Genomic DNA, 23,149 nt, shown 5'->3' with positions numbered 1-23,149 from the left:
CATGCCCATGCAGCCCTTCCCAAGCTCTGATCTGTGGCTTTTCTAGAGGATTCTGGGTTGCATACCACTTAAAGAGTATCTGGGGACCAGGCCTAGGCCTAGAGGAGTTCACACCCTGAGATCCTGGGAGCTTTCTTGAGGAACAACCCAGATGACCCAGGCTGCTGCATTTCCGTCACTGCCACCGCCCCCCCCCCCCAATCTGCTTCTGTGGCTCTCACCTTCCTGCCTGTTACCAACAGTCTGGAGCACTGGGCTGTGAGTTTCCCACAGAGCCAAGGGTAAAGGTACAGGACCTGAAGCCTCACTCCAGGAAGGGGAGTCCCCAGTCCCCACCCAACCCTTCCCTCCTGAGTCATCTTATCTCCCTTCCCAGCACCTGACAGGTCCCTGTGGTTTATGGTCCAGGAGAGGGAACCACTCTAGCTGTAAATCATTTACTCCACCCTTCTTTACGGTTTTCTACTTCTTGCCTCCTGCTCCCTTCTGGTCCTGACTGCCCATGCCCTCTCTCCTCCTCACAGCCCAGAGTTGGATATATGACTTGACAGTTTACGGCATGGAGTCTGAAGCCAGACTGCCCAGATTTCCAAATCTGAACTCTACTGTGAACTACCTTTGTGACATTGGGCAAGCTGTTTAACATTTCTTTCTTTTTAAAAATATTTATTTATTTATTTATTTATCCATGAGAGACACAGAGAGAGGCAGAGACAGAGGCAGAGGGAGAAGCTGGCTCCCTCTGCAGGGAGCCTGATGTGAGACTCAGTCCCAGGACCCTGGGATCACGCCCTGAGCCAAAGGCTGGTGCTCAACTGCTGAGCCACCCAGGTGCCCTGTTTAACATTTCTGTGTTTAATTTCCCCATGGGGAATAGGGAGGATAATACCTTTCTCATAGAGTTAATAATGTGCATATTAAATGGATTAATATTTATAAAGTGCTCAGAATAGCACATGGTGAGTGTGAAATGCTACTGTAGCTATTAGCATCTCTCTGGTTTGGCTTTAGTACTTCTTTCTCTGCACCTGTCAAAGATACCCGAGGTCCTTTTTTTTTTTGATACCTGGGGTCTTATTGCTGATTCCAGTGGCCCCCTCCCAAGTCCTACCCTTACTTGGCAGCTCTCTCTTTTTTTTTTAATTTTTATTTATTTATGATAGTCACACACACACACAGAGAGAGAGAGAGAGAGAGGCAGAGACACAGGCTAAGGGAGAAGCAGGCTCCATGCACCGGGAGCCCGACGTGGGATTCAATCCCGGGTCTCCAGGATCGCGCCCTGGGCCAAAGGCAGGTGCCAAATCGCTGCACCAACCAGGGATCCCTTATTTATTTATTTATTTATTTATTTATTTATTTATTTATTTATTTTATTTCAAGTAGGCTCCACATCTAATGTGGGGCTCAAACTCACAACCCTGAGATTAAGAGTCAGATGCTCTACCAATTGAGCCAGTCAGGTGCCTCTTGGTAGTTCTCATTCTTGAAAGAATCCCTTGGCCTCTGTGACCTGACATTGTCAAGAGATTCTGATTCTGAGGGGTGCCTGGGTGGCACAATGGGTTAAGATCTGTTTTTTTTTTTTTTTTTTAAAGATTTGTTTATTGGTTTGCTTATTTATTTATTTATTAAGGGGAGGGGCAGAGGGAGAGGGAGAGAGAGAGAGAATCTCCAGCAGAATCCCCACTGAGCATGGAGCCCAACATGGGGCTCAATCACCCAACATTGAGATTCTGAACTGAACCAAAATCAAGAGTTGGTTGCTGGGGATCCCTGGGTAGCTCAGCGGTTTAGCACCTGACTTTGGCCCAGGGCGTGGTCCTGGGTCCTGGGATCAAGTCCCGCATCGGGCTTCTTGCATGGAGCCTGCTTCTCCCTCTGCCTGTGTCCCTGCTTCTCTCTCTCTCTCTCTGTGTGTCTCATGAATAAATGAATAAAATCTTTAAAAAAAAAAAAAAGAGTTGGTTGTTAAACCCACTGAGCCACCTAGGCACTCCACATCAGGCTCTGTTTTCAGCCCATATTTCTGCTTGAGATTCTCTCCTTCTCCTTCTGCACCTCCCTCTGCTTATGCTGTCTCTCTCCCTCCCTCTCTCTCAGAGGAAGAAAGGAAGAAGAAAGAAAGAAAGAAAGAAAGAAAGAAAGAAAGAAAGAAAGAAAGAAAGAAAGAGTCTTAATAAAAAGAGGGAGATTCTGACTCTGAGCTGTCAAGAGGGCAAGAAGTGTGGGACAGGTCCTCAACTAGTGGCAACAGAGCCTAACAGCATCCTCTATGGGATGGAGACCCAGAGAACTCTCCAAAACCTCACTTGGGCAGAGATTGTGAGATTCTTGATGGGGAAAGAGAAAGCGCATTAATAATAGGGACATGGAATATGGTGTCACGGCTTCTGGAGGAGGGCTCAAAAATCTTGTTAACTTCCCAAGGGGAGAAGACAGTGAAGGGTAACAAAATATGGTACCCTGTATTCCATTTTGGCATATTGACTAATTTGAACTGTAGATACTTGAAAACCAGCAAATGCAGAAAGAGGGTTTCTCTGAATTCCTCTTATTTGTTTTTTGTTTTTAAGATTTTATTTATTTATTCATGAGAGACAGAGAGAGAGAGAGAGACACAGGCAGAGACACAGGCAGAGGGAGAAGCAGGCTCCACACAGGGAGCCCGACGTGGGACTCGATTCCGGGACCCCAGGATCACGCCCTGGGCTGAAGGCGGTGCTAAACCGCTGAGCCACCCGGGCTGCCCTTGAATTCCTCTTATTTGCTTAAAGACGGATCTCTAAAAGGACTTGATGGGCATAAATCCCTTTCCTAGGAATTTCTTCTCATATCAATGAAGAGGAAACTAGGAATCTATACATCCAGACAAACTTGGTCACAAATTATCATATCTCCCATCCATTCTACTAAGGGTCCATTCAGGGATCCCTGGGTGGCGCAGCGGTTTGGCGCCTGCCTTTGGCCCAGGGCGCGATCCTGGGGACCCGGGATCGAATCCCACATCGGGCTCCCGGTGCATGGAGCCTGCTTCTCCCTCTGCCTGTGTCTCTGCCTCTCTCTCTCTCTCTCTCTGTGACTATCATAAATAAATAAAAAAAAAAAAAAAAAAAAAAAAAAAAACTAAGGGTCCATTCATTTTTTCTGGAAATCATTTATGTTTCCTAAGAGGCCTATATTTCCCTTCCCCATTCCCTATTAAGATAGTATTTAAGCACGAATTCTTTTCTTTTAAATTTTTATTTATTTATGATAGAGAGAGAGAGAGAGAGAGAGGCAGAGACACAGGCAGAGGGAGAAGCAGGCTCCATGCACCGGGAGCCCGACGTGGGATTTGATCTCGGGTCTCCAGGATCGCGCCCTGGGCCAAAGGCAGGCGCCAAACCGCTGCGCCACCCAGGGATCCCTTAAGCATGAATTCTAAGCTAAATGAGTTACTCATTCTTCCTTGGGTATCTCCCATTCTTCCATGCATAAATTGTACATGTTAATAAGCTTATGTCTGTTTTTCTTTTGTTAATGTTTTGTTTAAGAGTTTCATCTGAAGACCTAAGATGGGTGGAGGTAAAGTTTTGACTCCTGTACAAAGCCCTAGCCCCTAGTATCTTAGAATGTGACTATATTTGGAGATTAAATCTCTAAGGAGGTAAGTTAAAATGAGGCTGTCAGGTGGGCCCTAATCTGATTCAACTGGTGCTTTTTTTTTTTTTTAAGATTTTATTTATTTATTCATGAGAGACACACACACAGAGAGAGAGAGAGAGAGAGAGAGGCAGAGACACAGGCAGAGGGAGAAGCAGGCTACATGCAGGGAGCCTGACGTGGGACTTGATCCCAGGACTCCAGAATCACGCCCTGAGGCAAAGGCAGTTGCCAAACCACTGAGCCACCCAGGGATTCCCTCAACTGGTGTTTTTAAGAGAAGAAGAGATTAGGACACACAGAGAAAAAGGTCATGTAGATAAAGGGGATTAAGAGGTACAAATTTCCAGTTATAAAATAAGTCAGTCACACAGATGGAGATTAATAGTACAACATAGGGAATGTAGTCAATATTACAACAATGTTGTATGGTGACACATGGTGACTACATTTACGGTGGTGAGCACTGAGTAATGTGTAGAATTGTCGAATCCATATGCTGTATACCTGAAACTAATATAATATGTCCATTATACTTAAGTTAAAAAAAAAAGATCACATGAAATCAAAGGGAGAAGACCATCATCTACAAATTAAGAGAGAGACCTCAAAAGATATGGTTAAAAAACAAAATTCAGGGGCACCTGGGTGGCTCAGTTAGTTGAGCCTCTGACTCTTGATTTTGGCTTGGGTTATGGTCTCAAGGTCAAATTTGGTGATTGAGCCCCCTCCCTCCCCTGCTCCTACTGAAGTGCTCTCTAAGATTTATTTTATTTTATTTTTTATTTTTTCTAAGATTTTATTTATTTATTTTCATGACAGACACACACAGAGAGAGAGGCAAAGACACAGGCAGAGGGAGAAGCAGTCTCCATGCAGGGAGGTGACGTGGGACTCCATCCCGTGTCTCCAGGATCATACCCCAGGCTGAAGGCGGCGCCAAACTGCTTGGGCCATCGGGGCTGCCCTAAAATTTATTTTAGAGAGAGAGAGAGACTGAGATCACAAGCAGGGGGAGCAGCAGGAGAGAGAAGCAGGCTCCCAGCTGAGCAGGGAGCCCGATGGGGGGCTGGATACCAGGCAGACACTTAAATGACTGAGCCACCCAGGTGCCCCTAAAATAAACAAAATCTTAAAAAGAACAATTCAACTAAGTAAATTTGAAGACCTAATTGGCTTTATTAAATGAGTCATGAGTCAGGCAGCCTCTCATCTAGCCAGTTGAGGCCCTTCTGCGTAGTTTGTACAAAATGGAAGTTTTCATAAGAAGGAGCTTGGGGCAGGAAAGTTAGAAGCAAAATAAAAGAAAGGATTGTTTTAGGTAAGGTCGCTTTCCCTTAGGAGGAAGAGCAGAGATCTTATCATGCAGATCACCTCATCTTTCTTTGGGGGATGGGAAGGATTATGTGAAAGACTTACTGGCACCTATCAGAAAATTCCTGACAGGTTAGGATTTATATTTCTGGGGGAGGTGGAAACCGCACTTAGGTCAGGTATTAAGCCCTGGCTTGGTGACTTGGCCTGGCCCAAGGAATGCCATTAAAGGTCTGTGCTTTTCTTTCTTTCTTCCTCTTTTTAAAAGATTTTACTTATTTATTTTGTGCCCAAGATTGCGAATCCGAGGAACCACCGAGGAGCCGACACTGATGCAAACACAGGAGGGTTTATTTACAAGCTCGAGCTTGGTTCCAAGTATACCCGACACAGCGGAGCAGGGACTTGGACCCTGAAGTGGGTTACAGCTGGGTTTTTTATAGGCTGGTCTAGGGGATTTCCAGAAGGGATGGAAGAATTCTAAGATGGGACTTTCTTTTTTTTTTTTTTTTTAATTTTTATTTATTTATGATAGTCACACAGAGAGAGAGAGAGAGAGGCAGAGACACAGGCAGAGGGAGAAGCAGGCTCCACACACCGGGAGCCCGACATGGGATTTGATCTTGGGTCTCCAGGATCACGCCCTGGGCCAAAGGCAGGCGCTAAACCACTGAGCCACCCAGGGATCCCAAGATAGGACTTTCTACCACGGGGGTGGGCTCTGTTGTCTTTCTGATATGGGATTACCTGCTGAGGACATTGAGGACATTCTGCAGTTTTTCCCCTTAAAGTTCAGCTCTTATTCACAGGGACCTAAGATAGTTGTACTTGTGCTAATGCTAAACTTTAGGTGGGATGGCCTTAATTTTTCTCGGCCTCCACAATTTACTTGAGAGACAGCAAGAGGGAGAGCGAGAGCGAGAGCACAAAGGGAGAAGGAGGAGCAGGGAATCAGACTTGGGGACTTGATCCTAAAGCCCCAAGATCAAGCCTGAGCCGAAGGCAGCCGCCTAACTGACTGAGCCGCCCAGGCAGCCCTGTGGTTTTCTTTTTGACAGAATCAACCTTACCAATCAATACCTTGAGCTTGGACTTCCAGCCTTCAGAACTATGAGAAAATAAATTTCTGTTGTTTTAGCCACCTAGTGCATAGAATTTTGTTATGGCAGCCCTACCGAACTAATACAAAGGCTAATATAAATTTTGTTTTATTTTCCAAATATCAAATTGCAACACAAATGTGCCTCTTTTTTTAAGATTTTATTTTTTTATTTTTTTTAAGATTTTGTTTATTTATGAGAGACAGAGACAGAGAGAGACAGAAACACAGGCAGAGGGAGAAGCAGGCTCCATGCAGGAAGCCTGACGTGGTACTCGTCCCAGGTCTCCAGGATCACACCCTGGACTGAAGGCAGCATTAAACCGCTGAGCCACCTGGGCTGCCCTTTTTAAGATTTTATTTATTTATTCATGAGAAACACGGAGAGGCAGAGACACAGGCAAAAGAAGAAGCAGGCTTCCCAAGGGGAGCCTGATACAGGACTTGATCCCAGGACCCCAGAATCCTGACCTGAGCCAAAGGCAGATGCTCAACCACTGAGCCACCCAGGTGCCCCCAAATATGCTTTTTCATACTACACATGCTTCAGCCCCATTTTGCCTGGAGAGCTTCCCTTCTGGCCTCACAACTACCATCTCCCCACTGGAAAATTATTGACTTGTCTGATAAAACCAAACTCCTGACTATGGCACTTAAGCACCCCCACCCCCACTCCTCCTCATTCATCTGAGCTATTAGTCATTATCCCCATTTCAGGCTGTTTGGTTTCTCCCATCAGTGGCCATGAAGGGCAAGGTTAGATGGCCTGACGAGGGGTTGAGTGGGCAGGCAACATGGAGGTACGATGCAATGGAGATGACTGTGAAGGCAGGGAGGGCAGCAAGATACTGTGGCAGTGATCGATAATCCCAACCAGAGCGACTGCAACTCACATTAGGCTGTGAGGGGAAGATGGAGGGAAGTGGTACTTTGTAGAGATGTTTATCTTTTAGAAGATAAAACTGACAGGAATTAGTTTTTGTTTTTTTAAGACTTTATTCGTTTACTTGAGAGAGAAAGAGAGAGAGAGAACACATAAGAAGAGGGGAGGAGCAGAGGGAGAAGAAGAAGCAGACTCCCCACTGAGCAGGGAGCCTGATGCATGGCTCATCCCAGGATCCTGGGATCCTGACCTGAGCCAAAGGCAGACACTTAACTCACTGAGCCACCTAGACACCCCTAGGAATTAGGTTCTAATAAATATTTGTTGACTCTCCTGGCTACTCTTTCTTTTTTTTTTTTAAGATTTTATTTATTTATTCGTAGAGACAGAAAGAGAGGGCGGCAGAGGAGGCAGAGGCACAGCCAGAGGGAGAAGCAGGCTCCATGCAGGGAGCCTGATGTGGGACTCGATCCTGGGTCTCCAGGATCACACCCCGGGCTGCATGCAGGCGGCGCTAAACCGCTGTGCCACCGGGGCTGCCCTTGGCTACTCTTTCTAAAGCAAGCTTTTTGGTTACTCTTCTGTCCACTTCCTTCATATCCTTTTCAAAGCCTGCGACGACCTTGCTCCTATACTTGTCTATTGTTTGTTTCCATCTAAAAGCATGAATTAAACGAGGGCTGCCACCCTGAGGAGCCTTGTTCAGCCGGTGCTTGGCACTTAGCAGGTGCTCCCCATTAATCTCCGAGCCTGAATGGCTTAATAATTGAATGGGACAGAGTGAGGGCAGAGAGGTGAAAAGGACAAGGCCAGGGGGAGGCCTGTGATAACTGGGACAAACACTCTGGAGGGGTTAAGACCCTACCTCTCTGCGTTTCTGGCCCTGGGAAGGGCGGGCATGAACTGGGGGTCTAGAGGTCCACCTGGCTCCAGGACCACCTGCGCAATTGTCCGTCACTAGAATTGGGAAGATCCCAAATCCCAGTCTTCGCTTTCGGCTTTCTGAGGGCTGACTTAAGGCAGTAGGTGTTTCCAGGCAAAGGGAATAGGGGACCCCGCCAGAACCTGAGAGGTAATTCTCAAGAACGTGGAGGAGGGTAGCAGAGGATGTGACATGGCACATGATAAAAAAACCTTGAATGCTGGGCTGTTTGACCCCAAAACTCAGCGTGGCGGCCTCGCCCTTCCTCCACCCCTCCCTTCCCGGTCTCAAGCCAGGCTCAGGAGTGTGCAATTCTTCCCAAGCCCTAAAAAGGGGTGGTATCCGGCTGGGCCAGGGGGCGCTGGTCGAGGGCTTGGGACCCGCAGAAGGTCTCGCGCACTTAAAGAGGAGTGTTGGTGACGCCCCCTGGAGAAGGCGAGCGGCCCCCCTTTCCCCGCCCCGGCCCCGGCCCCGGCCTCTCCCTTCCCGCCAGCATCGCTAGTCCGTCTGGCTGCTTGGGGGAGCTCTCCAGATAGCCAGCCCCACTCGGACTTCAGAACAAGCCCCGAAAGATGGGGACGGAAAGGGAGTCCCCTCAGCGGGCCTCTCGGTCACCGGGGCGCAGGGAGAGGGCTTCGGAGGAAAGGCCGCCCCCGACTCGGGCCGCCCCCGCAAGGCTCCCGGCGGCAGGCGGGGCGGGCGGCGGGCGGGGCCTCGCGGTGACGCAGGGCCCGGGGGCGTGGCCTCCGGCGGACTCTCCGCCCGGGAGGGGGCGGGCTCTCGGTGACGGGCGCCGGGGAGGGGACAGGCGTTCATTGATAAAAACGCCGGGCTCCCCCGGGCGCGAGCGCAGAGTAGCAGAGCCCGGCAGCGCCACGCGAGGCCGCGGCCCGGCGGAACCGAAACGAGCCGGGCCCGCGCTGCGACGCGCCGCCTGCATGGAGCCCGCCGCCGGCTGCCAGTCCCCGCGCCCCTTCCCGCGTGCGGCCGCCCCGCCCGCGCCCCCTGCCGGGCCCGGGCCGCCTGGGAGCCCCGGGCCGGGCCCCGCGCTGGACGTGCTGGCGGGGCCACCGGCGGCGGACCCGGGGCGCCTCATCACCGACCCGCGCAGCGGCCGCACCTACTTCAAAGGCCGCCTGTTGGGCAAGGTGAGCTGCGGGGCGGGGTGCCCTGGGGGCAGCGGGGGGCTCCTGCTAGCCTCCTGGACGGCGCCGGGTGGGGCCGGGCGCTTGTCCGCGGCGCGGGGACGCGGGGACGCTTGTCCTCGGCGCGGGGACGCTTGTCCTCATCGCGGGGACGTCTGCGGGCCGGACGTGGCTGTCCTGGAGCGCTCCGCCTGATGCCCCCTCCCCGTAGGGGGGCTTTGCCCGCTGCTACGAGGCCACTGACACGGAGAGCGGCAGCGCCTACGCGGTCAAAGTCATCTCGCAGAACCGCATCACCAAGCCGCATCAGCGCGAGAAGGTGGGCCCAGGCCCAGCGGACCAGGGGTGGGGTGGGGACAGCGGTCAGGGAGCCCTTGAGGGATGACCACCCGGCGCCCCCATTGCAGATCCTAAACGAGATTGAGCTGCACCGCGGCCTGCAGCACCGCCACATCGTGCGTTTCTCCCACCACTTTGAGGATGCGGACAACATCTACATCTTCCTGGAGCTCTGCAGCCGAAAGGTGAGCGATGACTAGGAGAGGGGGCGAGGGAAAGGGGGGCCTTAAGACCCGGAGCTGGAGCCCTGTCGTCTCCTCCGTGAGCACGAATGGAGGGAGGGTCAGAGAGGGTGGATCAGGGGCTGAAGCAGTGGCTCTCTGCAGTCCTTGGCCCACATCTGGAAGGCCCGGCACACTCTGTTGGAGCCAGAGGTACGCTACTACCTGCGTCAGATCCTTTCCGGACTCAAGTACTTGCACCAGCAGGGCATCCTGCATCGAGATCTCAAGCTGGGTGAGACTCCTGGGCCAGCACGAGTGGGGTCTGGGGAGGCAGAGAGAAAGGATTCTGACACACCTCTCTGACCCCATTCAGGAAATTTTTTTATCACTGAGAATATGGAACTGAAGATGGGGGACTTTGGGCTGGCAACCCGGTTGGAACCCCCGGAACATAGGAAGAAGTGAGTGTTTGAGGAGAGGGGTGACCACAGTCTGTATGACACAGATGACATGTGTGACAGTGAGTATGTATGTGGGAGGCACGATGACTGCCTGATGTCTGTGTGTGTGTGATAGATGGGAAAGGGATGATGGGTCGTTTGGGAGGGGTTGGGGGGTGGAGGCGGCAGCCCGAGTCCCTAGGACTGCTGGAAAGGCTGAGGGGCCTTCCGGTGTTTGAGTCCCTGAGACAGATGGGGCTGTAAGGATCCGATGTGTAGATGGGGGAAGGTGACATTGGCAGTGTGTGTGTGTGTGTGTGTGAGACAGACTGAGTGTGGGAATGGCACGACATGCCACCCTGGATAAGAACACTCTGCTGTGGCCACGATGCCTAGGTGCGAGCGGCAACAGATAGCATGTGTGGCGGATGCGTGTTTTGGGGGGAATATGACAGCTGGTGTTGGTTTGTGTGTGGCACAGAGCATAGGAGGTGACAGCTTGTGTGGGTGTCTGACAGACGGGAGTGGGGGACTGAGGAAGGGATCCGTGAGGGACCCTTTGCTAACCGTGGAGGAGGGGGCTGGGGTGGGGGTCGAGGCCTCTGCCTGTCATGAGCAGCTGGGCCAGGCGGGTGGGCGGGGACTCAGCTGCCATCCCCAGCATCCATTGTCCCAGGACAAACAGGAGTTCTCTTGCCTCTGGTGACAGGCAGCTGCTTTGTCTGGACTCAGCAGTGGGGGCAGGGAAGGGGAGGGCTGGCCAGGCTGGGTCTGAAACTTCTCCTGTCTTCCTCCCTATCCCTTTTCAGAACCATCTGTGGCACCCCCAACTATGTGGCCCCAGAAGTGCTGCAGAGACAGGGTCACGGCCCCGAGTCAGACGTGTGGTCCCTGGGCTGTGTCATGTGAGTCCCGGGTCATCTGTACTGTACCAGCGGGTGCATGGATGGGGTGTACCTTCCGCTTTACTCCTGCCCCCCTTGTCTTGTCTCTGCCCTGCAGGTACACACTGCTGTGTGGGAATCCCCCCTTTGAGACAGTTGACCTGAAGGAGACGTATCGCTGCATCAAACAGGTTCACTACACACTGCCCGCCAGCCTCTCACTGCCTGCCCGGCAGCTCCTGGCTGCCATCCTTCGAGCTTCGCCCCAAGACCGCCCCTCAATTGACCAGATCCTGCGCCACGACTTCTTTACCAAGGTCTGTGGCTCCCCAGACATCTAAGTCAAGGCTGCATATTCCCAGGGGATTCAATGAGGGGAGGTGACAGGAGTCCTGGGGCCTCCCTTCTTTGCTCACATGCCTTTCCTCCTTAGGGCTACACCCCCGACCGGCTCCCTGTCAGCAGCTGCGTGACAGTCCCAGACCTGACACCCCTTAACCCAGCTAGGATTCTGTTTGTCAAAGTTACCAAGAGCCTATTTGGCAGGAAGAAGAAGAGTAAGTCTGGAATGTCCATGGTTTCCACTCTGTCTGGGTACAGAGTGGCAGGGTGGCTTGTTACATATATTGTGGGGGTGAGAGTATGAGTGCCTTTGAACCCCTGGGAGAGCATGTGCCCATCTGTATCCCTGCAGGAAGCCCAGGGGGATGGGCAGGACATGAGGGCTGTACCTTCCCCCACCCAGGTAAAAACTGTCCTGAGGAGCGGGACGAGGTCTCCTGTTTGGTGAGCGGCCTCACTCGGACGTCCATTGGCCATCAAGACGCCAGACCCGAGGTGAGCTACTCACATGGGTAGTGTGCCCTGACTCACTCTCACCCTAGCTGCTGCGGGAAGCCTGGGATAAAAGAAGCTAGTGAAGCATCTAGCCTCGTGGTGGCCTAATTGGCTGTGTCTCATTAGCCAGGCGGGGCTGACCTGGGGTGCCCCGGCTGCCAGAGCCGTGGACTCGAGGATTTGGATTTGGGGGCCTATCTCACTCCCTTCCCCTGCCCATCCCTCCAGGCTCCAGCAGCTTCTGGTCCAGCCCCGCTCAGCCTGGCAGAGACAGCACCTGAAGACAGCTCACCCCGTGGGACACTGGCGAGCAGTGGAGATGGTGAGCAGCTGGGAGTTTGAGAGGTGCTAGGGTTGTTGGGGCTAAGCCCAGGGACCAGAGAGAAGGTGTGTCAGAGACATGGCCTGTATCCTGGTGAACCACTGCCCAATTCCACATGTTCTGTTCTCTTCAGGGTTTGAAGAAGGTCTGACTGTGGCCACAGTGGTGGAGTCGGCCCTCTGCGCTCTGAGAAACTGCCTGGCCTTCATGCCCCCAGGTAAGGTTGGGGTCCTGTATGGGTGAATGGTGGTTGGGAGTTCTTTGGCTGAAAGGTCGGGAACAGCTCCTCACTCGTTCTTATTCCATGACAGCGGAACAGAACCCAGCTCCCCTTGCACAGCCAGAGCCTCTGGTATGGGTCAGCAAGTGGGTTGACTACTCCAACAAATTTGGCTTTGGGTATCAACTGTCCAGCCGCCGTGTGGCTGTGCTTTTCAACAATGGCACACACATGGCCCTTTCAGCCAACAGAAAGTAAGTGCTGTTATGGAGTGCCTTGAACCCAGGCTGTTGTGACCAGCACGTGTGCGCTCCTGCCCTTGGGCGTCCTGGGGTCTCCTAGGGATGGGCATTGGTGCAGGGCTCCTTCTGACCTCTTGTCTCCTCTCCTCCAGGACCGTGCACTACAACCCCACCAGCACAAAGCACTTCTCTTTCTCTGTGGGTGCTGTGCCTCCGGCCCTGCAGCCTCAGCTGGGTGTCCTCCGGTATTTTGCCTCCTACATGGAGCAGCGTCTCATGAAGGTGTGTGGATTGGAGTGGGACACACTGAGGATTGACACCTCCCGATCCCTTCCTGTTCCCCTTGCGGGAGGGGTGGAGGGCTCAGAGCTAGGGGCTGAGCCTCTAAGGGACACTTCCGGGGGGGGGGGGCGCTGACTCACATCAGCAAGTGACCTGCTCCTGCTCCCAGGGTGGAGACCTGCCCAGCGTGGAAGAGGTGGAGGTGCGGGTCCCTCCACTCCTGCTGCAGTGGGTCAAGACTGATCAGGCGCTCCTCATGCTGTTTAGTGATGGCACCGTCCAGGTGAGAACCTCCTGGATTCGGGGAGGGCCTGGAGGGGTGGTGCTGGGGCCGAAGCTAGCCCCAGGCCCTGATCAGTGCCATCCTTCTGGGCATAGGTGAACTTCTACGGAGACCACACCAAGCTGATCCTCAGTGGCTGGGAGCCCCTCCTTGTGACTTTTGTGGCTCGCAATCGCAGTGCTTGTACTTACCTCGCTTCCCACCTTCGGCAGCTGGGCTGCTCCCCAGACCTGCGGCAGCGGCTCCGCTATGCTCTACGTCTGCTCCGGGACCGCTGCCCAGCCTAGGCCCTACCCTGCAGAGCAGGCCGTGGCCTAAAGCCTCAGGTCCGAGGCCTGTGCCTGTACGGCTCTGGCCCTGTCCCTTTGGTGCCTCACTGGGGGCTCTGGGCCGAATCCCCCAGGGAATCAGGGACCAGCTTTACTGGGGTCGGAGTCTGCCCCTCCTAGCAGCCTCCTGCCCCTTCTCCAAGAAAAGCCTGAGCCTTAGTCCCCAGCCAGGGGACGTTATTTATGGACCACTTTTATTTATTGACAGACATTTATTTATTGGGATTGAGCCCCGGGGAGGGCCTCCTCCTGGGATAATAAACCGTTTTTGCAGAACTTGGAGGCGTCCTCACTCGCAGTAGAGCCCGTGGACCATGGCCACGGCGAAGAGCGAGGCGTTGGTGAAGGTGGCGGAGGCCAGCCCGTCGCTCTCCGCGTCCCAGAGCGCGCGGCTGGCCACGTGCACGCCCTGGCCGGCGCGCGGCCCCAGCACCACGCCGCACACCAGCTTGTAGCGCGGGGGACAGAGCTCGCGCAGGCGCACTCGCAGCAGCTCGCACAGCTCCCGGGTCAGCGGCCCCGCCTCGGCGCCCGAGTAGCACGTGCTGCGCAGCCGCGCCGCCAGCGCCGCCTCCAGCGAGCGCTGTACCCGAGCGGCCTCCCAGCGCTCCCCGGGCGCGGGCTCCGTGCGGTAGGAGGGCGCCGCTCGCCGCAGGGGGGCCAGGGGCAACCCCGAGAAGCTAACCCTCGAGCCTAGGGGAGGCACTGGGCCCAGAGATGGTCGCCGGCCCCCGGGACCCGCGCCTGGTCCTGCCAGGGAGTTGCGACGTGAGAAGGACGAGGCTGGGCCCAGCACAGAGCCCCGGCGGGAGGACGGGCCCAGGCCTGCCAGGCGGGCCTCATCGATACTGGGCAGGTGGCCTGCAGGCCTCGCTGCTGGTAGTTTCGGGCCGGGATCTTTGGGAGTATCCTCCTCCTGGCGGCCGGGGGGCGCGGACCTGCCAGCCATGGACCTGTCGGCTGGAAGACCCGCACCTGGGCAGGATGGCCTAAACTGGCCATCTTTGTACTCCATCCAGTCTTTCACTCAGCGATAAGGGTTTTTATCCCCTAACCCCTTCTTTTTTTTTTTAAGATTCTATTTATTTATTAATTAGAGATAGAGAGAGGCAGAGACACAGGCAGAGGGAGAAGCAGGTTCCATGCAGGGAGCCTGACGTGGGACTCGATCCTGGGTCTCTAGGATCACGCCCTGGGCTGAAGGCAGGCGCCAAACCGCTAAGCCACCCAGGCGTCCCCCCCTAACCCCTTCTTACCTGTGTTCTGGGGGCAGGTGAATCAAATAGTCCCGGGCTGCGTGGATTCCTAGGCGCTTAAAGGGGTGAGGGCTGTCAGGGACATAAGGGGTGCTGCTCAGACTATCATCTTTGGGCTAGCCCCTGCCCCCCTGAGCTTCACTTCTCCCTGGGCACGGTGGAGGTAGCTCTAAGTACACCTCCTAGTCTTCCTTCTGCCGGACTTCCCCAGCAGAAGGGGGAGAATGAATCCGCCCTTTGCACCAGTCTAGACAGTGGGCCTCACCAAAAGGAGTCACAGAGACCCCACCTCCTTCAACCCCACAGATCCTTCTAGCCCCATAGGTTTTGAATCTGGCTGTCTTCCAGCCCTACCTACTTATGGGGTGGCTGACACAAAACTCGCCCCCACAACTGGCTGAGGCTGGAAGCAGGTGACTCAGGAAGTGCCTTCCTTCCTCTGCATTTGGCCTCTGGCCCTACCTCCAGAATCAGTTCTGGGATGAATGCCCTCTTCTCCCGAAACTCCTGAAACTCCCGCAGGCACCTGAGTCACCGGCTGATTTTGGCTTCCAAACTCCTAGCTCCACAGCCTTGCCTGCCCAGCTGACCTGACCGGCAGGCAGGACGGTAATGGCCTCTTGTGTTGGGAAGTTGCCCTGGGTTACCCGGCAGGCACTCCTGTTTGGTTCCCTCCTTGCAGTCCCGGCTCTGGATTAACCTGGAAGTGTTCCTACTGTACGTGCCTAGTGTGGGGTACCTGAGTCCTCAGGGAAGAGGAGATCACCAGGGCCCAGAACCCAGGGCATACCACTGCGGGGGCAGATATAGAGCGTGGCTCCCGGGGCTCTTGAGCTGCTGTCCATTTCTCTCCTTGTGAAGTCTGGCTCTTCAGTTGTGAGCAAGTTGCAGAAGCCTGGGATATGGGGAGAGCTTGAGCCTGCAGGGGTGGCTGCTGGGGAATCAGGATCTGGGCCCACAGGAAGGAGAACGTCATGGCTCTTTCGTCTCCCCATCAGCCTCAACTGGGACAGACATTTCCGCTCCCTGTGCAGAGCTGGGGTGGGGTTTGGATGACTTCCTCAGCTCAGGGCTGTGTGCAGGGGGAGGGGAGGCCGGCAGCCTTGCTGATCCGGAGCCAACCTGACGCAATGGTGGTGCAAGAGTGGTGACTGGACTTGGCAGTGAACCAGGGCCTGGCCTCCTGACCCCTGATGACCTAAGTGCCCTAGGGCTTGTCCCTAGCTGGCCACACCTTTTGTCCCCAGCATGCCACCCTCTAGCCGTGGTTGCATTTTAGGGATGACAGATTGCATTTTAGGGATGCCACAGGCCATGACGCCTCTGTCGGGGCTGACAGCTCCTCACCTGACCTCCCTCTGGAAGGCACAGGACTGCCCCCCTCCAAGATGAGCCAGTCTGGGCTCTGAAAACTCCATGGGGGTGAGGAAGTTCCCTGTTGAGGGGGGTTCCCCAAGCCTGGCTAATCTGATCCTGACCCTGTGTGCAAGTGGGGGGAGGGGAGAGGGGCAGGGAGTTTGAACCCCCGACAGGCAGGGGCCTGGGTGCTGAGACCCTCCACTCAGCTTCCCACCCCTCTGAGGCCTGAAGTTTTCCCGGGGCCTGTGGGAGATGGGCGGGGACTCTCAAGCTGGGCTCCAGTTTCCGTGGAAACCCACAGGCTACCCACCCACTGCTCCCTGGGCAGGCTCCCAGCTGGGGCCTCATCCGCTGCCAGCCTCTCCTCCCCAGTCCAGTCTGCTCCACCCTCAGCCTCTCTAGGGCTCCTCCCTGAGTCCCCATCCCCTAGCCCAGGCTCTGGCCTCTTCCACTGGCCTCTGATGCCTTCTTAGGGAAGCTGGGCCTCTCCTGCCCCATCCCTAAACTTTAGCTTCTCAGGAAACAGGCTTTCCCAGCTTCTGCCCCTCCCTCTCAGGCCTTTCTAGTCTCACACCAGCTGCTGGGCCTGGCCAGGCCTCCTGCTCCTTCCCACCTACCACCTCCCTACAGACAGACAACAGGCCTCCTAGGCTATTGTTCTACTTGCTTACTCCCCGCCCCCCACCCCATGGAGACCCCAGGACTGGTTGTGCAAGGGGAGGCTGCATCCTTTTCCACAGCACTCCGAAGCCTGCTCAACAATCCCCAATACAGGTGAGGGGGTGGGCTGTCTGTGAGGTTTCCCTAACTGGCTCTGCTGGGCCCCATGACCCCGAGGAAGCCTTGGGTACACAAGCGGTGGGGAGGACAATCCTCCCTGGTGCACTCAGTCTGGGGAAGTCAAGTGTGGAGAACGACTACAGGTCACTCAGCGTCCTTGATGTCCTGAGAACCAGAGGTGGGAGGCGGGGGTGTGGGAGGGTGTGGGGGCTGCAGCCCAGAGCAGCTGTGTGACTTCAGGCAAAGGCCTTCCTTTTTTGGCTCTTGAGCTCCTGGCAGAGAAGAGCCCTTTGCCCCCTGGATCCTGAGACATGGGATGTAACTTGAATCCCTCCCTGGGAGGCAGAGGAGCGGATGACCCTGTTCTGGGAACTGGGGATTCACAAGAGGAACAAAGCTCAAGGGACTGAGTGAGCCAGAGCCTCAGACAGGAAGTAGGGTGCTGCCTAGAGCTCACTGCCCAGGATGCTGGTGGTGTCTGCAACCAGGGACAGAAGATGGGGAGCAGGGCTGGTCAGAACAAGAGTGTACCTCTCTGTCCCCCCTCCCTGGAAGCTCAGCTCCTCCTCAAGGGCTGGTGACTCCTGTAACCCTACTGCTTTGGGGATTACAGTCTAGTCTGAGTAGTGGGAACCCCTGGCCTTGGACCAGGGACTAGGAGGCTCCAGAAGCTCAAGCTTCATTTCCTGCCTCCTACCCCCTATGCTGTTGGGAGGCCCAGAGGCTGGGGCAGGAAGTGATTGTGAAGATGGAAAATGTGGTCTGGTCTCATGATGGTGTATCGCTGCCATGTCTGTCTGCAGCCAGTGCACTCTGCGCCCCCGCTCCCCACCCCCTCCTGCGTGGAGGAGGCTGAGAAAGGCTGAGTTTGCAGTCTATGGAGGAGGAGCCAAGAAGAGCCTCCTTTGCCTCAAGACGCAGGCTGGGGTGGAGGGGGGTAGGTAGGATCAATGTTGCATCAGCCTTGGCGCCCCCTCAGTGATCAAGTGTAGCCACCTCCTCTAAGAACTGAGGGTTTGGGATTAAGATCTCGTTTCATGGATGAGAAATTTGAGATTCAAGGGTATAAAGTCACTTGCCCGAGGGGCCATCCGGTGGAGCTGGGACTAGAATCCAGGAACGTGTATCCCAGGCCTTTGGCTAGAAGACGAAGAGCTGGCCCTTAGGACGGATGAGGAAATGAAGGCCCAGGGTGGGCAGAGGTGAAGCCCAGGGGTTGTACCCAAGATGCTGGCCTCTTCTTCCCTGGTTCTCTCCCCTTCCCCACAGTGATGTTTGCTTTGTGGTCGGTCAAGAGCGGCAGGAGGTGTTTGCCCATCGGTGCTTGTTGGCCTGTAGATGCAACTTCTTCCGAGGACTTCTTGGCCCAAAGCTGGGCCCCGGGATGCCTAGCCCTGTGGTGCTAAGCACCGTGCCAGCTGAGGCCTTCCTGGCAGTGCTGGAGTTCCTGTACACCAACAGTGTCAGGCTGCACCGCCACTCTGTGAGCCCATCGGGCATGGGGCTGGGGGCCTGGGGGGCAGGGGAGGGGCAGGGAAACTCTCTCCCACTCCCCCAACCACCCACTCTGCAGGTGCTGGAGGTGCTGACCGCGGCTGTGGAATATGGGCTGGAGGAACTGCGAGAGGTGGGTTTATATGACAGGCCCGGGTCTCGCTTTGCTTTCCTCTCATGGGCTCAGTTCACACCCTGCCTCACACACACTGTGGCCTGCAGAGGAACATGTACCAACACATAAGTATGGATATCTCTGTGTAAACAGGCACGTATGTGTGCCTGTGTGCAAGAGGATGTGTGCGTGCTGTGTGTGTGCGCAGTAGGGGCACGTGGGGGTATTTAGGGCCAGTGCAGTAGATTCCAGGGTAAGTCAGCCTTGATCCTTGTCCTTTAGAGAGACACACGGAAACTCTTAACCCGGGGGCCTAAGAAGGGTGGTAGAGGAAGGTATGTGATGCTGAGACTCTACAGAGGGTCTCAGCCATCAGGGAGAAAAGGAGGGAAGCCTCCTGGGAGGAGGAAACTTGTGTTAGATCAAGTAGAACAGGTCGGAGTTTGCTCGGAGGGGGAGTGGAAAGGTGGCATTCTGGTCACTGAGGCACAAAAGGAGCTAGGGAGCCGTTTAGTGTGGCTGGACCAAGAGTTTGAGAGGAGGAGAGACAGAGGAGATCGGAAAGGGAAGCCGGGGCTAGATCACGAAGGACCTTCAAGAATTTGGACTTTTTTTTTTACCCAGAGGGCATGGGTTCACTGGAGGTTTCAGGTAAGGGGTGAGGTGACTGGGAGAGATGGGAAGGGCTCCCCAGTGCGCTAGGGATGAGTAGCGGTGGAAACTCAAGAGAGCAGTGCGTGAGAAGTATAACTGGAATGACCCAGCACTTTTCTGGGTGTGAGGGTGAAAGGGACAGGTCATGATGAAATTCAAGTTTCTGGCTTACGACCAAAAGGTCTCTGAGTAGGAGGGGAACAGGTGGAAGAAGACAAATGTCCTCAGAGAAAAGGAGAGTGGATTTTCACGAGGCTTGCATCTAGTTTGATTATTGGGGAATGTGCTAGAAGGTAGACTGCTGCTAGCCTCTAATCCCTTCAGGCTTGCCAGGTCTCAGCCCCTGGTGATTCCTCGCCTCTGGGGTGAGGCCAGGGTCTTGGAACAGAGATGCCTCCGCACAACCCACTTTCATTTATTTCCAGCTGTGCCTGGAGTTTGTGGTGAAGGTGATGGATGTGGAAATGGTCTGTGAGGCCTTGCAGGTAGGTGCTGCTGGACGGGCTTGTAGGTGGGCCTCGGCGTGGAGGCCCGGGCCACATGGCCTTCCTGCCCCCAACCTGCTGCCCTTCCTTCTGTTCCCAGGTTGCCGTGACCTTTGGCCTGGGAGCCCTGCAGGAGCGTTGCGTAGCCTTCATAGAGGCCCACAGCCGGGTATCGCTCCCCATCTTCATCACCCCAAACCCGCACACCTCACTTGACTGCCCCCTGACCCATTCGTGGACCCACAGGAGGCGCTCCGGACCCGCGGCTTCTTGGAGCTGTCGGCGCCCGCCTTGCTGCCCCTGCTGCGCAGCGACAGGCTCTGCGTGGACGAGGCCGAGCTGGTCCTGGCCGCCCGGAGCTGGGCGCGCGTGGGCGCGGTGAGCGGGGGCGAAGGGGACCCCGCCCTGGGGCTGCGGGAGGAGGCTGGGGCGCAGGAACCAGGTACCCCGCCCGTCCGGGCTTAGGGCTGGCGTTCGCAGGCCGTGCTGGAGCGGCCTGTGGCGGAGGTGGCGGCCCCGGTGGTGCGGGAGCTGAGACTGGCCTTACTGGCCCCGGCGGAGCTGAGCGCCCTGGAGGAGCAGAACCAGCGGGAGCCGCTCATCCCGGTGCGGACGCGGGGGATGCCGCGGGCCAGGGTGGGCGGGCGAGGGGGTCCCGCCGACTCCGCGGTGACAGGCCTTCCCCTGCAGGTGGAGCAGATCGTGGAGGCGTGGAAGTGCCACGCTCTGCGGAGAGGGGATGCGAGCCGGGGCGCCCCGTGCCGCCGCCGGAGGGGAACCCTGCCCCGGGAGCACCACGGCTTTCTGGATCTGCCCCTTAAGTGACCGAAGGCCGCGATTCGCGGGGAATTCTGGGCCGGTCCCAAACTACAGCTCCCAACATGCCCGGCGCTCAGAGGGGGCTTCCGCCCCCAGCATGCCCTGCGAACGGGGGGCGGGAAGAACGGCTGTCGGCCCAGTGCGGGGGCGGGGCGGGGCGGGGCGGGGCCCCAAAGCGATTCCTCAGCGGCTTACCCTGGCTCTGTCCCGGGGCTCTGGCCGCGCTGCCCCCCACCCCGCGTTTACTTCCGTAACCCCCACATGTTTTCAGCTCTGCTCCCTCTTTATTCCAGACCTGCTTCTTGAAGCTCTCTCTCCAGATCCCCGACACTCAGTCCAAGTCGAGCTGCCTTCTCATCTTCCCCAATTCCGCCCCCATCGTGTTTCTCATCCACGTGGGTGCCCCAGCCAGAAACCTGCATCTCGGCCTTGCCTTGTTCCTCTGCATCACAGCTGCCTCCTGCGGCTTCCACCTTCTAAGAGACTGAAGGGTCGCTGAATGTACCAACCCAAAATATGCCTCTTTGGGCTAACGATTATTTTAAGCTGGTTGTTTTGAGAAACAGTGGAAGCTCTGGAAAGTAGAAGTTACCCTTTTGTAAGGGAAATGTATATTTAAAAAGGAAATCTCCATTTGTAAGGGTGTCTCATTCTTGTGCCAGGAAAAGAAGGATGATGAACTCACAGGAGGATTTTAGTGGAGAAGGCCCCCGCTGAAATCTGCTTAACAAACCTCCTGTTGTTTACTGTGCTTTTCCTGGTAGCTTCCCCGTAACTATCCTCCCTACACTTTTCTTTGCTCTTTAGCTTAAGATGGTTTTTCAGCAGGTATTCAGACCGCTTTGGGGAGCCACTCATTTTTCCCTGGGTATCTTCCATGTACACTGAGATATACATACTAATAAACTTGTTTTTCTCTTGTTAATCTCATTACAAGGGTCTCTTCCAAAGCTCAGAGAGTAGAGGGGAAGTTCTTTTTCCTCCCCTACGAGATCTTTCCAGTTGGTTCCGTTTTCTTAGCTTTAGTTCACTCAATTTTTTTTTTTAATTTTTATTTATTTATGATAGAGAGAAAGAGAGAGAGGCAGAGACACAGGCAGAGGGAGAAGCAGGCTCCATGCACCGGGAGCCCGACGTGGGATTCGATCCCGGGTCTCCAGGATCGCGCCCTGGGCCAAAGGCAGGCGCCAAACCGCTGCGCCACCCAGGGATCCCAAGATTTCATTTATTTATTAGAGAGTACACATGAACAGGGAGAGGGGCAGAGGGAGAGGGAGGAACAGACTCCCTGCTGAGCATGGAGACTGACATTGGGGCTCGATCCCAGGACCCTGAGATCATGACCTGAGCCAAAGTCAGACACTTAACTGAGCCATTTAGGTGCTCCTAGTTCACCTAATCCTGCATGTGTTAAGAATTAATGCAACAAGCTCATAATAGTCTTCCTGCCTTCACTCCAGCACACTGCCTCTGCACCTGTCATGCCCCATTTCCCACCCTGCAGCCAGACTTAAGATTGTTAGCCCTATTCCCCTTATTAAGCCACTCAACATCCCCGTTGCTCTCAGCACAAAATACACTCTATTTCACTTTGAGGACACTCCGAATTACTAGTGGTAATCTTCTCTCAAATACTACCTTTGCATAAAATCACTGGTTCTGAAGGCAGTAGTCCTCTGGCTGTGCATTCACTCTCTTAATTATTGAAGACTCCCCATGCTCCCTCTTTAATTCATTATGAATTTTGTCTTCCTGAAGGTCTGAATCTCCCTGAAGAAAGATCCCTGGGCCTAGAGTGGTGCTTTCTGCATCTCTTGTTCCCCAGTCCCTGTCATGTAATCAGTGCTCTGTAAATGTTCAATGAGGACTTTATTTCCGTATTTAAATGCTCTTTTATTCCATAAAGAGTTTAAAAGAGCTGTAAAACAGGACACTATCAATCTAAAATGAGGAACAGTTGATTAGAAGAAAATATGGTTAAACATCTGTCTCGGATTTTATACAAAAATATGTTGCACATGAATTAAAGATAGGCATTTGGCATTATCTCTTATGACTGAAAATGTGGTTACTCAGAGTACCACATGACAGCATTGTTTGGATAAAGAAAATTGAAAATAAACGATGTCCCAGTTTAACCTAGAAGACTGATTGGTATATTCTCACCGTGATATAAAAAGATATCTGTGACCTTTGAAAAAAGTTCAGTGCAGACCAATCAAAGCATGATCCCTTTTGCCAAAAGAAAAGGTAGTGTAGGGGAGGAAGAAATTTTCCTTGCCCATCTTAGGGTTCCTGGTTGGGTCTGAAAATTAAACCAACAAAGACAGATTAACAGGAGAAAAGCATACAAATTTATTTAAGATGTTTCCTTTTAAAAAAAAAAAAAAAGATGTTTCCTTTATTATTTATTTATTTCAGTAATCTCTACACCCAAGGTGGGACTCATAACCCCAAGGTCAAGAGTCGCATACTGGGATCCCTGGGTGGCGCAGCGGTTTGGCGCCTGCCTTTGGCCCAGGGCGCGATCCTGGAGACCCGGGATCGAATCCCACGTCGGGCTCCCGGTGCATGGAGCCTGCTTCTCCCTCTGCCTGTGTCTCTGCCTCTCTCTCTCTCTGTGACTATCATGAATAAATAAATAAAATCTTTAAAAAAAAAAAAAAAAAAAAAAAGAGTCGCATACTTCTCCAATTGGGCTAGCCCGGCACCCCAATATAAGTTTTAGTGATATGGGAGTCTTCATAAGGAAATGAAGACCAGAAGAAACGGTTCAACCTTAGTACTTTTATGCTAGATTTGATAAGAATGGAGAGTCATGGAGGAATATAATGGCT

The 23,149-nt window shown here is 54.3% G+C and overlaps 3 protein-coding genes across 16 annotated transcripts; 2 read left to right on the top strand and 1 right to left on the bottom strand.

Moving 5' to 3' along the window:
• The first annotated feature begins 8,786 nt into the window (after window positions 1–8,786).
• Window positions 8,787–13,626, top strand: PLK3 (polo like kinase 3). The gene is made up of 15 exons (XM_072772459.1): window positions 8,787–9,011; window positions 9,220–9,327; window positions 9,416–9,532; window positions 9,674–9,803; window positions 9,885–9,972; window positions 10,761–10,856; window positions 10,954–11,152; window positions 11,269–11,392; window positions 11,581–11,672; window positions 11,901–11,994; window positions 12,128–12,211; window positions 12,306–12,468; window positions 12,609–12,738; window positions 12,908–13,021; window positions 13,117–13,626. The coding sequence occupies exons 1-15, from the start codon at window positions 8,802–8,804 to the stop codon at window positions 13,306–13,308; spliced, it is 1,941 nt and encodes a 646-aa protein (XP_072628560.1). The 5' UTR covers window positions 8,787–8,801; the 3' UTR covers window positions 13,309–13,626.
• DYNLT4 (dynein light chain Tctex-type 4) lies at window positions 13,534–20,352 on the bottom strand. 6 transcript variants are annotated; one of them, XM_072772477.1, is made up of 3 exons: window positions 15,069–20,351; window positions 14,607–14,678; window positions 13,534–14,310 (listed from the first exon to the last, which is right to left on the bottom strand). In XM_072772477.1, the coding sequence occupies exon 3, from the start codon at window positions 14,297–14,299 to the stop codon at window positions 13,640–13,642; it is 660 nt and encodes a 219-aa protein (XP_072628578.1). In that variant the 5' UTR covers window positions 14,300–14,310; window positions 14,607–14,678; window positions 15,069–20,351; the 3' UTR covers window positions 13,534–13,639. The 6 variants fall into 6 exon arrangements, with proteins under 6 accessions (XP_072628578.1, XP_072628579.1, XP_072628577.1 ...); XM_072772478.1 differs by having other exon boundaries at window positions 15,346–20,350; XM_072772476.1 differs by having other exon boundaries at window positions 15,397–20,350.
• Window positions 13,994–21,237, top strand: BTBD19 (BTB domain containing 19). 9 transcript variants are annotated; one of them, XM_072772470.1, is made up of 9 exons: window positions 13,994–15,215; window positions 16,706–16,739; window positions 18,015–18,228; window positions 18,319–18,372; window positions 19,434–19,493; window positions 19,594–19,662; window positions 19,740–19,871; window positions 19,974–20,099; window positions 20,606–21,237. In XM_072772470.1, the coding sequence occupies exons 3-9, from the start codon at window positions 18,130–18,132 to the stop codon at window positions 20,798–20,800; spliced, it is 735 nt and encodes a 244-aa protein (XP_072628571.1). In that variant the 5' UTR covers window positions 13,994–15,215; window positions 16,706–16,739; window positions 18,015–18,129; the 3' UTR covers window positions 20,801–21,237. The 9 variants fall into 9 exon arrangements, with proteins under 9 accessions (XP_072628571.1, XP_072628570.1, XP_072628573.1 ...); XM_072772469.1 differs by having other exon boundaries at window positions 13,994–16,028; XM_072772464.1 differs by lacking the exon at window positions 13,994–15,215 and adding an exon at window positions 20,184–20,314 and having other exon boundaries at window positions 16,075–16,739; window positions 20,606–20,762.
• The last annotated feature ends 1,912 nt before the right edge of the window (window positions 21,238–23,149 follow it).

Source organism: Canis lupus, chromosome 13 (assembly GCF_048164855.1).
Source record: "Canis lupus baileyi chromosome 13, mCanLup2.hap1, whole genome shotgun sequence".
NCBI classification, from domain to species: domain Eukaryota; kingdom Metazoa; phylum Chordata; class Mammalia; order Carnivora; family Canidae; genus Canis; species Canis lupus.
Note: the sequence above shows the minus strand (reverse complement) of the source record. Positions and strands in the feature narration are given on the sequence as shown.